Here is a 14,432-nt window from a genome sequence, read left to right as displayed (position 1 = left end):
CAGGCCAGGTGCATGCGCCCTCCAATGCTGGTACGAGAGGCACTGGAACCAAAGAGGCATGATGGGGATGGGACAGATGGGATGGGATGGGAACCCGGCCGTTCTGTGGTGTATTACCAGCCTTCGTCCACCACAGCCTCCTCGACTGGAAAGATAACCCCCCATCCTCCTCTGAGAAGCCACAGGCTATGGTAGACCTCCTGGAGCCCCTCTTCCAGACTCCTGGGCCACCTTGGGAGGACTGCCAGCAGTTACCACGCCATGTTTAACAGGAAAGGAGAGCAAGGGGAGGAGCACGCACCAGCGGGAGGCCTCGGCCCGGCCGCCTGGGCTAGAGCAGCTGCACCCGAGCAGCGCCCGGCATGGGACTTCACCACAGATGAAGGACAGGCCCGCATCCGCCGATGCCAGGAGGCCCTCTGGGGAATCCAGGCAGGAGCTAAGAAACCCATGTACGTGACTAAGGTATCCCCGGTCACCCAAGAACCAGGGAGTCCCCAGGGACGACCACGAGACTGAAGCTACCAGATGTGCACTCCATTTGACCTTGAGGCCCAGGAAAGCTGCAAATGGTCAACCCCTCCTTCATGGCTCAGGGTGCCCCAGACATGAGGAAAAACTTGAAACCTAGTGGGTTTCACTGGGACAGATGAACATCACCCAGCTAATAGAGGCTGCGAGTAGGGTCTGCACGAACAGGGAGGTCACAGCCGAAAGGGAAGCTGAAAAGAAAAGCCCGCCTCCCTGCCATTGTCCTGAGGGGAAAGGACAATCGTGCCCAGGTTCCGCCTGCCATTAACACTCCACAGTGACAATGGGCCTCCGTCTGCTACATCGTACAGGTCTAGACCAGATCTCTCAGCATCACCTGGAGACCACACTGGCTACAGGCCCCAAAGTTCAGGGAAAGTGGAGCAAATGAATTGTATCCTCAAGGAGACTTCAGCAAAGTTTGTCAGAAACTAAGCTTCCATGGCCAGATCTGCTACCCCCAGCTCTCCCATGTGCTCGCTGCATGCCTGGGACACTGGGTTTCTCCCCTTCCTAGTTATTATACAGATGGCCTCCCTGGTGCCAGGGAGTCTCCCAGGAAACACAGCCCGTTGGAGACAAAGGAGCAGTTTCAGGCCCGGGGGGCACCGTTAATGAGTTACAAAGATGCACCATTGAGAGGACTCCAATCTCCTTAGGGTCCCCGGTACCCTTTAGACGGGATGCGGTTTGAGTCCGAGACTGGAGGAAACATCCCCTCAAACCACAGCGGACAGGGCCCTGCACTGTGGCTCTAGCCTCTCCTGCCCTTAAGGTCTCGGGTGTCCCCCGTGGGTCCACTACTCGGGAGGGAAGAAAGCTCATCATGCAGATGAGTGGCACCAGTGGAAAGTCCAGCCAGAGCCTGTGGGCCCACTCCAGCTTCGCCTTCAACAAGTCCCGCCCGGGATGGACATCAGCTCGCATGGTCCCTAGCGCTGGTCGGCGTCTTAGGAGTCGGACTGTACACAGTTGCCCTTCTGACTAGACTTTCCCCCAGAGACTTGCCAATGGTGTTGCTTATTGTGTTGCCTTCGGGTGTGTTGCTACATTTTCCTGTTTACAGGCTTCCTCACCCTCGCCTCCCTCCCCTTGCCCCGGGGAACCTCAGTGCTCCTGCGTGAAGTCAGACAGATGGCGCGCTGGGTTCAGTGCTCACACCTACATGCCTGCCGCGCGCTGCCAACAAAATAAGGCCCCCGTCTGCATAAATCACGGGGGGAAACGCTGGATCGACCAGTAACCGGCACCTGGCAGGACTTGAAGATTAGAGGTGATGCGGGCGCCACAGTTCGCTGGACCCGTCCAACCCACTGTGGGCAGTCAGATGGAGGAGGAGTTCGAGAGGAAGACAAAGGCTGAACAGACCTTGAAGGCACTCTTCCTCCATCCTCCTCATCACTGTTAGTCCCCACATCCTAAATACCCTCAGAGCTCATAGAAAATACCAGGCGGACCACTGCCTACGTATTAGCTTTGCAAGGCTACCGACCCAGAGTAGATGGAGATGATGCCCTCTAAGTGTTTAAAGGGGCATCAAAGGGGGGCGGATATCATAGGGGAAACTTGTGAGATGGCCGACTGGGCCAGCAGGGGAATCCCAGTCCCTGCCCCGCTCGCCACGCCCGCCAAAGTGCCATGTACGCGAAACTAGCCATGTATGAATTACTCCCCTTTTGTGTGCTTGGGCTCAGACCTTAGGAGATCACTTTCCTCTGAGCCCGCCGCTGTGTCAAGTAAACCTCATATCCCCCAAGGTCTCTGAGTGCCACTTGGTTCTTCGGTTGAGTGATCTAGTCTGGGTTCTGCAACAGGAGCACCAGCTCGTCTCCCAGCAGTTTTGGGACAGAGCCAAGGGAGATAGTCGGTCGTACCATGACTCCCCCTCTGTTGGAACTGCCTTCTCCATATTTCCCTATAAAGCCAGAAATACTGGGGGCTTTTTTGGCCTGTGCCTTCGGTAGGTCAGGAACTCTAATTCTTCACTAACAGGCCATGGAGCTCTGTTTTCTATTCCGCTGGGTCTTTGAAGGGGGAGGGGAGTGGACATGAACCACCTAGCCTCTCCCCTGCTCCCTAGAGACCATTGGGGTTCCAAGCAACCTAGTTACAGGCGGGGTGCCACTCTGAGTGTTAAAGATGATCTGTACTTTGCCGAGGGGTCTAAAGGGGAATTTTCAGCAGAAGAGAGACACAGGCCAGAAAACAAAACTTTATTCACTAGGACTGAAAACAAAGCTTATTAATCTAAAGATAGACTTGAAAATTTGAGTACAACATGGAGCGCACTACCAGCCCCTGGCCTGACTTCACCACGCAAGGTCTCGGTGGGGCTGGCGGTTCTAGTTTCCCTGACTTTCTGTGATTTCCCACATGCTGTTCATCTATTACAAAGCCCCAACCTTGGCATTCTCCAAGGTAGAAAGAAAGGAGGTCCGTGTTGACGTTGGAACCAGAGTCTCCTAGTGTGTGAGCTGGAAGCAGGTGGCTCTGGTCCTTGGGGCACAAATGCATGGTATGGTTTGCGGTGCCACCCTCAGGCCCAGGCACGGGCAGGAGTCCTGGCTTTCCCTGCCTGGACAGCATGTGCAGCCAAAGACATGGCTTTCTCTAGGGGTTAGGCGCTGGGGCCCGGCCTCAAGGCCAGGCGTGTCCAGGAGGGGGCAGCAGAGGGACTTGCACTGGCTGCTCCCTCCTGTACCCAAGACCCTTGCTTTTCCTTCAAGGCCCTCAGGCAGCAGCAGGTGAAGGGGGCGCAGACCCACTGGCTCCTTAAAGCCTCTTGGGCCTTAGCCTCTGGGAAAGGCAAGACTCCGTCTGGGGGTCCCAGGAACGGATATCCGAGGATGAGTGCGGGATGACTGAATGGGGGGGCGGGGGCTGTGGAGCCTCCATCCAGCCTTGCAGGGCCCTCCCAAGTTCAGGGTATGCAGCAGGAGGTGCTTCGGCCCTCCCTCTTGACATAGTCGTGCAGCCGGAAGCGGGGCTCACTGGGGGCCTTCATGGAGCGCTGCTTCAACTCCCTGTGGGGCGGGGGTGACCATGGGACAGAGTGGCTTCTACCCCAGCAAGGAGATACAGACCCCAGGTGTGTGGGGGGGGTTCTTCCTGGTCCAGGAAGCAGACTAGGGCTTAGCAGACTAGGACTTACTTTGCAATGGCGGTGAAGGCCAAGTCCACATTGAGGCCTGTCTTGGCACTGGTCTCCATGAAGGGCAGCCCGTACTCCTGCAAACAGGTGCTGCCAGCCAGGTGGCAGCCTGGTGGGGACAGCCCGAGCCCTGGACCCCAGGGACACCGCTGGCCACCCACCCTGCCCTGGCTCACCTTGGCCAGCTTCTCCCCATCCTCCCTCTTGACCGCACGCTCCTGGGCAGAGTCCACCTGGCACAGGGGTCTTGGTGAGAACCGGCCCTGGGCTTGCCCGCCCCTCACCCCCCCCCCCCAAGAGCCAGAGTGGAGGAGGGTGGGCCGGGGTGCTCACCTTGTTCCCCAGCAGCATAAGCACCACATCATGCTGGGCGTACTCCTGGGTCTCAGTCAGCCAGGCCTGGGGGCAAGCTGAGGCCAGCTGGAGCCTGGCACTCCTGCGTGCCCCTTGCCCCTCCAGGCCACACTGCACAAAGCGCCTGTTCGGCTCTGGCCGACGGCAGGGACCCAGAAATAGTGGTCCCCATGCCAGGCTGAGTCATCGCTGACAAGTACCTTTGACAGAGCTAGAAGGTCTCCAGACCCCGTTTGGCTCACAGGTACCCCCAAGCCACCAGAGGGGCCGCTCCTCCCTTTCAGTAGGGTGCTCAGCCCTCTGGGACCCTAATGCCGACACGGCCTGTTCCGACCACCACAAGAGGGGAAACCACTGACCTGGATATTGTCAAAGGAGGCCTTGTTGGTGACATCATAGAGCAGCAGCAGTGCTGGGGGCAGAGGGCCCGTGAGAACACCGCCAGGGCCCACAGCACCTTCCTGTCACCCACACCCTCGGGCATTGCAGCCTCCACACTGCCTGCCGTGCGCACTCCCAGGGCACCTTCCTCTGAGCAGAGGCCAGGGCAGCAGGGCACCCGGCGGGCGCAGCCTCCTGTTTCCCCGGGCTGGCGCCCATGCCCACCAGCTCACCATGGGCGTCGCGGTAGTAGGCGTGGGTGACGCTGCGGAACCGCTCCTGGCCTGCTGTGTCCCAGATCTGCAGTGACAGGCACAGCCCACGAGTCAGGGCTGCCAGCCTCTGTCCCTCACCCACCCCCCACCCTTCCACTCACCCGCACCCCCGCCACCTCTCACCTGCAGCTTCACCTTCATGCCGTCCACATCCAGAACTTTGTTCTGAAAGACAGCCAGCCAGCTCCGCTGAGCCCCGCAGCTAGAGACAGTGCTGCCCCCTGCTGGGGGGCTCCTGCGGGTGCAGTGGGGGTGGCCGCAGTGCCAGGTCAGGACTGAGCCTGAGATGGAGCAACCGCTGGCATGCCCCCGAAATTCACTCTTATCCTGTCTGCCCCTCATCTGGCTGGTTCTGTCCCCGATGCCCACCTCCTGGTTCTCGTCTGGCCACTTCGCCTCCCTGTACCTGCAGGTAAACTTGCGCCTTGAACCCATATCCTGGGATCCCCCCAGCTCTCCCCGCCCCGGTGCCTGGTGATTTCTAGGCCCCTCTCCCACTCAGCAGGCCCTCCTGATGGAGGGGGCTGCCCCCCTGCAGCCGGCCGTGTCCCGTCGCGGGCCACGTGTGTGCTTTCTCTGCCCACCTCGGAGGCCTGGCACACGGCCCCTGCCGCTCCACCGCCCTCAGTGATGCAGCCCAGTCAGTCGTGGAGTCCTGTTGGTCTGGCCCTCCCCCTCCTCCCTGCCCTGCCATAGCACCTCTCTGGACCAGTCCTGCCGCCTCACCTCCCCCTGGCGCCTCGCCCTAGTCTGCTTCTCCGCACCTCCTTGCCAGCTCAGGCTCACTACATGCATCTGTCCCCGTACCCTGGCAGCCTGCCAATGCCTGCCCACAGGCCCGGAGGCCCTGCCCCAACCCCTCTGAGGGGCCATCAGCTGCTCACAGCTCTACATGTGATGCTGCTTCTGCTCAGAGAGCCACCCACACGACTTAGGTGAAGTCATCCTGGTATAACCCCAGGCCCATTACTAACATTCTGTGCCTAAGTCTCTCCATCCACAAATGAGGATAACCAGGGTGCCCATCACAGTGGGTTTCTGAGCTACTGTGTGCGAAGTACTGAGGACTGGCCCAGAGCGAGAACTAAATATTTGCTCAAATTTAAAAGCCTCCCTTCCTGCTGGGACAACAGCTGCCATAGGACAGGACCTGGTACAGTAACCACAGAGCCCAGAATTTGTCCTGGTACACAGTGGGTGCACACTGAGTGTTTGCTGGCTGGTAATGGTCCCCCAGCAGGCCCTCGAAGTTCAGAACTACTGGCAGGGAGTGACCCAATCCCACGGTTCCCATCTGCTGGGTGGGGTTGGGGCCTGCCAACCACTGGCTGAGGGCCTGGTGGCCTCTGGCCCTGGTAGGTGGGACCACACCGCCTCCCTCTTCCCTGAGCTCCTGCTGTCAGGGTGCTTCTGGGTCTCCCAGGAACCAGTGGCAAAGCCATCTGCCAGGCAGAGAGGAGGCTGGGGAGGACACCCCGCCTTCACTGGCACCCTTGAACTGGGGTGTGAACCAAGCGGCCTCACCTCCCTCACCACCTGCCCCAGAATCAAGAGGGAGGTGAGAAGGGGGAAGTTGGGGCCAAAACAGGCCAAGGACCACGTGTCCAGGGCCTACACTGTCCCGTTCTGGCACCTGAACCCTTGTTTCATCTCAGAAGACTTGAGGGGGACTGCACCCCCAAGCAGGGTAACTAATGGCTCCCCAGACTGGAGGGAGCCCCCTTTCCCGTTCCCAGAATGGGCCTCCCTCCCAGCCTTCCGCCAACTGGGTCTAATTAAAGGGTGAGAAAAATGCAAATTTGGGATTTGTCTAGAACACACCAGCACCTTGGCAAGGCGCTCAGACTTTAGACTGGTGGGTAGAGGGGGCTCGGCTGCTCTGGCCCTCGTCATTCCCTGCTGGCCCTACAGGCTGTTAGGGTGTCAGGGGCATGTGGGGAGCCCTGAAATGCAGGGGGCACTCCCCCCCCCCCAAAAAAAAAAACCAGAGACACAGCCCTCCTGCTGGGGGCAATGTGGGAGGGGGCTCTGGCAGGGGGGAACAGCCAGGTGGGAGCGTTTCCTGTGAGCTTCCTTGCCCAAGGGTAGGGACCCCCCAACCCCCAGCTCCAAGAGAGGGCATGTACCCCACAGCCACTTCTCTCTTCTGTCCTTGGCAGACTGCCTGGCCTCTGTGTACAGTGGGGCGGTGATGTTAGCCTCCCAAGGGAATATGGGATTGAGTTCCCTCTGATGGCCACCCCCGGGGCACCCAGCCCACCCACTCTGAGGCACAGAATACAGCCCCAGGCACAGGGAGTGCAACCCCCTGCTTCAGTCACATGCCACCATCACCCATCTCCAGGATCCTTAGGGTATCAGGAGTTGGAGCATTTTGGTGGTTAAGGCACCTCGCCTCAACTACCTTGACCCTGAGCATCCCAACCAGGACGTATCCCAGGGCTAAGGGAGAACACTACCCAGGTGTGTTGTGAGAACTTAGTGATGGTGCAGGGGGGTGGGGCAGGGCATGGCTGGGTCGGCTCAGTGCTGAGGACATCAGCCTCCATTCTCACCCGGAAGTCGATGCCCACAGTGGAGATGAAGGTCCCCGCCAGGAATGCCCCATCCTTGAAGCGCACGAGCAGGCAGGTCTTCCCCACACCTGAGTCCCCCACCAGCATAACCTGGGGCAAGTAGGATGATCAGAAGTGTTAGGACCAGAGGGGACTGAGTTGCTGGCCCACCCAGAGGGGTGTCTGGTCTTCCCTGAGCTGGCCTGGTCAGGAGTAGATGAACTGTCCCAGGCCTGCAAGGAGGAGGCGGAGACAGGGCGGCTATGGTCCCAGCTTCCACCTCCAGAAGGTTCGGTCCCCTTTCGCTTGAACAGTAGTCTGTCTCAATTAGTGGGGAGTGGGGGTGGCTGCTTCCATCCAGGGCCCTACCTAACCCCACCCCCAGACCCTAGACACCCAAGCTTGATCTGGAAGGGGATCTGTTGGGGCTTGGTAGGGAGTGGAGTCTGGAGGTTGGTGGCTGGAAACCTTTGGAGAGGCCTCTGGGGGTAGAGACCATGGGGCTTCTTCTAATCTCATAAGATTCTGGAGGAATTTGCCACATGAGGTCAGATCTTGGCCTGAGAAGGCCCAGGTCAGGTCTGGGGACCAAGACCAAGAGGGAGCAATCAGGCCTCCCCCCTCATTCACCCCTCCCCCAGCCTGCTGTCAAAGGCTCCAAAACCTGAAGACAGTGGCAACAACCCCTGCACAGGCTTCTGCCTAGGTCTGAAGGAGGCCCCAGTGTTCCCCACCCCACTGGCAAACCTCTTCTTAGTCTCCCCTTTCCCCCCCCAAAAAAGAGGAGACCCACAGACCCTGGGGGGTGAGGGAAGGCAGCATAGGGGAAATGGTGAAACTGGGGCTCGGGTGAGTGCGGGCCCATTAGGGAATGGGGAGGGAGAGCCTGCCAGGTTCGGGACCCCTTGTCCGACCCTGCCAGCTGGGGCGTTAGGGGGCAGGCCATGCCAGCTGTTGGGTATCTGAAATCCGGGTCTGACAGCTGTGTGTGTATGCGGTGCGCGTTGTCAGCCGTACCAGCTACAGGGTGCCGCTCGGGCGGGCTCCCTGCCCAGGGTCCGCGGAGCCCTCCATACTCTCCCCGACCCCTCCCCGCTGGGCTCAGTCCCAGCGCCACCTGCTGCACTCGCGTGGGGTGGGGGCCGGCTCACCTTGAAGGCGACGTCGTAGAAGTCGCCCCCGCCAAGCGAGGGCCGGCCGGGCTGCGGGGGCCCGTTGGGCCGCGCCTGGGGGACAGGTCGCGCAGTCCCAGGGCGCGCGGGCCGGGACCCATTGGCGGCGGGCAGCGCGGAGGCGGCGGGCGCGCTGGCCCCCTTGGTCTTGGGGGTCTTCTTCCTGGACATGGCGAGCGGGCACTCAGGGAGCTCCCGCTGCAGCCGCCGCGCCCCGGGCAGCCCAGCTCCCCGCGCTCACGGAGCGCGACGCGGACCCGAACCCGTCCCGCGGCAGCGGTGGCCGCGGCATCCCGGGCACCCCGCTCCCCGCCGCCCCGCCCCCGCGCCCCACAGCCCGCAGCCACTCAGGCCCGGCCTCCCGCCGCCGCCGCCAATGGCCGCGTTGGGGCGGGGGCATGCAAATGAGCCGGCCGCCCGGGGGCGGGGTCACGAGGCCCCCAGCACTGCCCTAGGTGCGCCGGGTGGGCGCGCCTCTGCCGGGTGCGGCCAGCTCCCACCCTGCCCTCGGGCCCTGCGACCCAGCTCCGTGGCCACCTCCGTGGGACGCTGGGCCTGTCGCTTCCCCTGCACTCTGTACACCACCCCTCCCTCACGAGATGGCCTCTGGGCCTGGGACCGGGTGGGTGGAGGAGAGTGCCCCGAGACTGGGGCGCTGAGGCAGTGGGACTGCGTGGGGCGGACACCTTGGGTTTCTGTCTCTTCTCAGCCAGAGATGCCAGCTGGCCCGCTGTGTCCCCACTCCTCCCCTTGGGGCAGGCAAACAAACCCCGGGCGCTCGGAGCACTCCCTGCTCAGCTGACAGCTGGTTATGGGCAGCAGGACAAGCTAACGCTTGAGAGCGGCAGGGCGCTCGCCCCCCAGCTTCTGCCCGCTGGGCTGAAGCCCCAGGATCCTTGGATAAGAGGAAATCCGAGTTACAGGAGCAGCAAGCGCTCTGAGTGGCCCTTACCCCAGGGGTCTGGGAGGAGAAGGAGGTGGGAGGCCCCTCCTCCCAGGAGGTGTCTAGCTCCTTGGCCTTCTGGTGCCAGGTTCTGGCCTCAAGGAGGCCAAGTGCTGACTGTCCCACCCCATGCTGGTCCCTGGCAGAGCAGTCTCCAGAGCCTGACACCTCCCCTGAACTGTCTGTCTCCACCCAGGATTCTCTGGGGTTGGAGAATAAGGCTGAGATGATCGTGGGACCCCGGGGGGAGTGAGCCAACATGGGGCTTTCGGGCAGCGAGTGTAGGCAGAAGGGCAGTGGTTCTGGGATCAGCCTCTGCTCTATACTCCTGTGGCAGCTGGAGGGATGGCCTGGCTGTCCCCCAGGATGTGACAGCTGTCACATGGCCCCTAGCCCATTCAGAGCCCAATAATGATAATGGACAGAAGCTGCCTCTAGGGCTCTGAGGTCTGGGAGAACACAGCCAGGGATTCCCCAGGGGGGTCTGGCAGGGCCCTGCATGGGAGAGGCTGCGGGAAGCTGCCTTTTATTGTGTGTCAGCCACGAGTCGTCCTCAAAACTATCCTGTGAGGTGGGTGGTGCCAGGATCCCCAGTGACTGGGTGGGAAAACTGAGGCCGGGAGAGGGGAAGATAGCTGTCCAAGGTCACCAGGCTGTAAGGTGACAGAGCCAGGATTTGTGCCTGGGAACTCTGGATCCAGAGAACATATCTGGCGGCATTGGCCCAGGACTCAGGAGACCCGTCCCTCAAGGCCTTGTCAGAGCTGGGGGGCAAACCTGGCAAGGCCCTCTGAGGGCCCCTGGGCCTCCTTTCTTGTCTCACTCCTCAGGACCCCCACTTCTTCGAGGCCAATGCCCACATGTGTGGGTCGAGGGGCTTGGGGTGGAGGGTTAGCTCCCGCTGCTGGGGCCCTGGGGACAGCAGGGGTCTGACACTCCATGAGGCCAATTTCAGGGTGGCTGGCCCAGGCTCTCAGCCCATGCCCACTGACCCCTGGGTCCCAGGCAAGAGGCGCCCTATCTCCTCCTGTCAGCTGTTGCCCAAGGGAAACCAGAAGGGAGTTTGGGTGCCCTAGGGGTGGGGGCTGTAGGTAAGGCAGCTGAGTTGAGGGTGAGGGCTAGTGCTAATGGGGTAACCAGGAAGAGAGAGTGGGGAGCCAGGAGGGGAGGAAGGCTGAAAACAGCCGAAGAGAACTACTTGACCTTGAAACCTTTAAAATTAGAAGAATATATATAAAAACCCAGGTCTCTGATTTCTTTCAAAGGGAGAGTTCTGGGACCCCGGATCATGCCTTCGTGCCTCTCTTGCCTTCCAGCCATCCTCCTAATCTTTGATCATTATGTCCCTTGGTTCCTCCATTTGCCATCTGTCTCACTCTCTGGAATGGAAGTTCTCTGGGTACAGGAAGCAACTTGTCTTGGTCACTGCCGTATTCCTGGGAGCTGGCTGCAGGCCTCGATTAACATATTAAATTGGTGAAAGAAATATGAGTTAGAAACGGGCCCCACTTCAGGACACATCATTGCTAACAAGGATAAGGCAGCCTGCGTCGCAGTGTGCAGTGAGGCAAGCCTAGAATAATCAAGTAGCTAGAGCGGGGCTCTGTAGGGGAGGGACATTTGATCTGGGCTTTGAAGGCTAAGTAGGAGTCCAACAGGAGAGGAGACAGAGAGACTTGCTAGGTGGGTGGAGAGAACACATGCAGGGTCAGAGGCCAGCAGGCAGGCATTCGGAGGAGCAGAGGCCAGCAGGCAGGCATTCGGAGGAGCAGAGGCCAGCAGGCAGGCATTCGGAGGAGCAGAGGCCAGCAGGCAGGCATTCGGAGGAGCAGAGGCCAGCAGGCAGGCATTCGGAGGAGCAGAGGCCAGCAGGCAGGCATTCGGAGGAGCAGAGGCCAGCAGGCAGGCATTCGGAGGAGCAGAGGCCAGCAGGCAGGCATTCGGAGGAGCAGAGGCCAGCAGGCAGGCATTCGGAGGAGCAGAGGCCAGCAGGCAGGCATTCGGAGGAGCAGAGGCCAAAGTGTGGTCCAGTTGCTTGGAGGAAATACGGCTGGTAACGCAGGAGGGGGCTAGGTTCTAAAGTGAACTTGAAAGTTTAGCCTAGGAGCTTGGAAACTGTTCAGCGAGAAGTAGGGAGCCATGCGAGGTTTCTGAGCGAAGCAGCGGAGGACACTGCTACAGGCATGCAGGGGGCGAGAGGAGGGGGGTGCCGTGCAGCCTGTAGACAGGGATATGCGTTGGAGGGGCTGGCAGTAACCCCAGGGGAGGGAACAGGGGCAGAGGAGACTTCCCGGAAATACAGAGGGCCAGTTTGGTGGGAAAGTTCAGGAGCATGGCCTTGGCTGGACCTGGGCTGCCCAGATTACTGGGCTGAGCTAGAGTGCAGCGTAGGGAAGGGATGCCCGTCACCCTCAACTCTCCTGGCATAGGGCTGACTCTGCTGGACAGACAGAGGTCTCCATGTCCCCATGTCTCCGCAGAGAGCTGGAGCAACCCCGCAGCTGTTTCCGCCTCACGGGGCAGACCAGTCTCCAGAGGGGATCCTCACCCCAGCGCCCTCTGGTGGCGCCCGTGCCAGGTGCCTTCACAGACTGGGGCCCCATGCCCTCTGACTTGCCCTCCTGGGGTCTGGCCCCTTGGTCCTGGAGTCCCCAGACACAGCAGCCCTCTAGGATCTGTGGCCTGAGGCAGTCTGTCTCTGGAGCCCCCTTCCCAAGTGGGCCAAGTCAGGCAGGCTGGGGCAGGGATCAGAGTTCTTGACCTTCCGGGCCCTGCTTGGAGCCCCTCCCCCAGGCAGGTAGCCTTCCCTGGCTCCTCCCACCCCCTGTTCTTGCCCCACCCACTTGGCCACCGACTTTGGCTCCCAGTGATTGGGGAGAGGGGGGCTGCCCGGCCTCAGCCCCAGCCTCTGGGCCTCCTGAGAACAGGCCCCAGCCTCCCTGCTCTGCCTCCATGGAGCCCTGAATGCGGAGGTCTGTGACTGAGCAGGACGGGGCTGGGCCGGACTCCAGGGGTCTGTTCGGAAGGGGAGAGCGGCGAAGCTAAGCCCTGTGACCCCAGAGCACCTCCCGTAAGTCAGTCCTCGGGAAGTCCGCTGTCTGCGATCTCAGGGGAGGGACCCTGGCGGGGAAGGGTGCCCGCAGGCAGGAGCCGCAGCTGGATCCCTGACGTGCTACGGGACCCGGGGAATGTGGTGTCTCTGGACCCGCTCCCCGCTCCCTGAAACGAGGGGGCGGGAGGAGCTGATCTCTGAGGTCCCTTCCAGCTCCAGCACCTTCTGTTCTAGGAAATCCACGTGAACGTTGCTATAGAGACGGCAGAGACGAGCCGCAGCAGCTCGGAATTGGACCTCCACCCATAAGAGAGAGGAAAGAGTCACCCCAGGAAACAGCTGACGTCAGGGCTCTGTTCGCCCCCTCCCCCACGCCAGGTGCCTAGGGGCCACGCTGAGTGTCCTACTCCCGCAAGGACACACCCCACGCCCCACCTGCCGTGGGCTCACCTTTGTGACCCTGAGGCCCTCCTGGGCAAGTGGTAAGGGGTGGGCGTCCGCCCGCCTCCGTGGGACAGGGACTGTTGGGTGCGGGCTGGGCAGTGGGCTGTTTCCTTGGCGGTGTGCCCGCAGGATCTGCCCTCGGGCTTTCCTTCCCACTGCAGCTCGGGGACTCACACCTGAGTGCTCTGGGTGGTGTCAGGATGCAAAACGTGCGTGCCCTGGAGCCCAGCGGGGCGTGGAGCGGGGCAGAGAGCTGCTCGGATCCAGACTCTGCAGCAAGGCGCGAGGTGGGCCTGCGAGACCTCGGGCTCGAGGAGCGCGGAGCAGCCCCGGAGCTCCTGACTGCCCTCTGGGGGCAAGGGCTCCCCTTGCATCCGCTGTTCTTGTTTTCTTGATTATGAAAGGGCCGCATGATTTGGGGGCGGGGAGCATGTCAGCAACACAAAAGGTAAAGGTAAGAATCAAAGTTCTTGTTCCCCCCAGACCCTGTGCCCTGGGGGTTACCGTTAGGAGGTTTGGGGTGGGGTGGGGCGTCTGGGTCTCCCGTAGCTGCTGAAACAAATAATTTAGGCAAACACCGTGCCCCGCAAAACAGCCCGGACGTGTTATCCTACACTCGGGAGGCCACGGGGTGCAGTGAGGCTTCTGGGGTAAAGCAAGCAGGCTTCCTTCTGGGGAGAACCCTTGCCTCTTCAGCGTCTGGTAGTCTCCAGCTCATTTAGACCTGCACATTATATTATACTAAATTCATTGCTTTATGCATGAATATGCATTAAATATACAGAGATGTGACCGTATCCCCTAAGAATATATAATAAAATCACAATTATCTGATCTTTGCACATTTGATAAGATTTTCCTCCCCAGATCAGATATGGATAGCGTGTCTTTCCCTGGCGTGGCTCCTACCTTTTCAACTGCTTCCTTCACGATTGGTCTATTTGGGCTTTCTATTTCTGCTGGAGTCAGTTTTAATAGTTTGTCTTGTTCTACTGTCTGAATATCCAAAGTTTACAAACAATTGTATGTCATTTCCCTTTGTAATTTTTTTTTAAAGATTTTATTTATTTATTTGACAGAGAGAAATCACAAGTAGGCAGAGAGGCAGGCAGAGAGAGAGGAAGCAGGCTCCCCGCCGAGCAGAAAGCCCGACGCGGGGCTCGAACCCAGGACCTGGGATCATGACCTGAGCCGAAGGCAGCGGCCCAACCCACTGAGCCACCCAGGCGCCTCCCTTTGTAATTTTTTAAAAGGTTTCATTTATTTGTTTGTCAGAGAGAGAGTACAGACAGGGGGAGCAGCCTGCAGAGGGAGAAGCAGGCTTCCGGCTGAGCAGGAACCCCGACGTGGGGCTTGATCCCAGAACCGTGGGATCATGACCCGAGCCGAAGGCAGAGGCTTAACCCACTGAGCCCCCCAAGCATCGCTCTTTTGTAATTTTTAACTCTATTTCTGGGAGTAAACCTATGTTCTTAATTAACGGTCTGCATTTTATTTTTCTCTCTCAGTGACATTTGCCAGCAGGCTCTTTTAGAAAAATCTTTTGGATTTTTTGTTAATGTTGTTTGTTTTTT

The 14,432-nt window shown here is 60.0% G+C and overlaps 1 protein-coding gene and 1 long non-coding RNA gene across 7 annotated transcripts; one reads left to right on the top strand and one right to left on the bottom strand.

Moving 5' to 3' along the window:
* Positions 1-2,729: 2,729 nt before the first annotated feature.
* RAB26 (RAB26, member RAS oncogene family) lies at positions 2,730-8,726 on the bottom strand. 4 transcript variants are annotated; one of them, XM_047712838.1, is made up of 9 exons: positions 8,399-8,726; positions 7,248-7,358; positions 4,816-4,857; positions 4,651-4,717; positions 4,396-4,448; positions 4,016-4,081; positions 3,859-3,915; positions 3,683-3,772; positions 2,730-3,554 (listed from the first exon to the last, which is right to left on the bottom strand). In XM_047712838.1, exons 1-9 carry the CDS (start codon positions 8,588-8,590, stop codon positions 3,519-3,521), a joined length of 714 nt encoding a protein of 237 aa, XP_047568794.1. In that variant the 5' UTR covers positions 8,591-8,726; the 3' UTR covers positions 2,730-3,518. The 4 variants fall into 4 exon arrangements, with proteins under 4 accessions (XP_047568794.1, XP_047568793.1, XP_047568792.1 ...); XM_047712837.1 differs by having other exon boundaries at positions 3,683-3,759; XM_047712836.1 differs by having other exon boundaries at positions 3,683-3,915.
* LOC125090275 (uncharacterized) lies at positions 5,041-14,161 on the top strand. Of its 3 annotated transcripts, none has more exons than XR_007124268.1 (4): positions 5,041-5,104; positions 11,843-11,940; positions 12,649-13,312; positions 14,134-14,161. It is a non-coding gene; the product is annotated as an uncharacterized LOC125090275 (long non-coding RNA). The 3 variants fall into 3 exon arrangements; XR_007124267.1 differs by lacking the exon at positions 14,134-14,161 and adding an exon at positions 12,351-12,432 and having other exon boundaries at positions 12,649-13,936; XR_007124266.1 differs by lacking the exon at positions 14,134-14,161 and having other exon boundaries at positions 12,649-13,936.
* Positions 14,162-14,432: the final 271 nt, after the last annotated feature.

The sequence above is a fragment of the Lutra lutra genome, chromosome 18 (genome assembly GCF_902655055.1).
Source record: "Lutra lutra chromosome 18, mLutLut1.2, whole genome shotgun sequence".
Lineage (NCBI taxonomy): Eukaryota > Metazoa > Chordata > Mammalia > Carnivora > Mustelidae > Lutra > Lutra lutra.
Note: the sequence above shows the minus strand (reverse complement) of the source record. Positions and strands in the feature narration are given on the sequence as shown.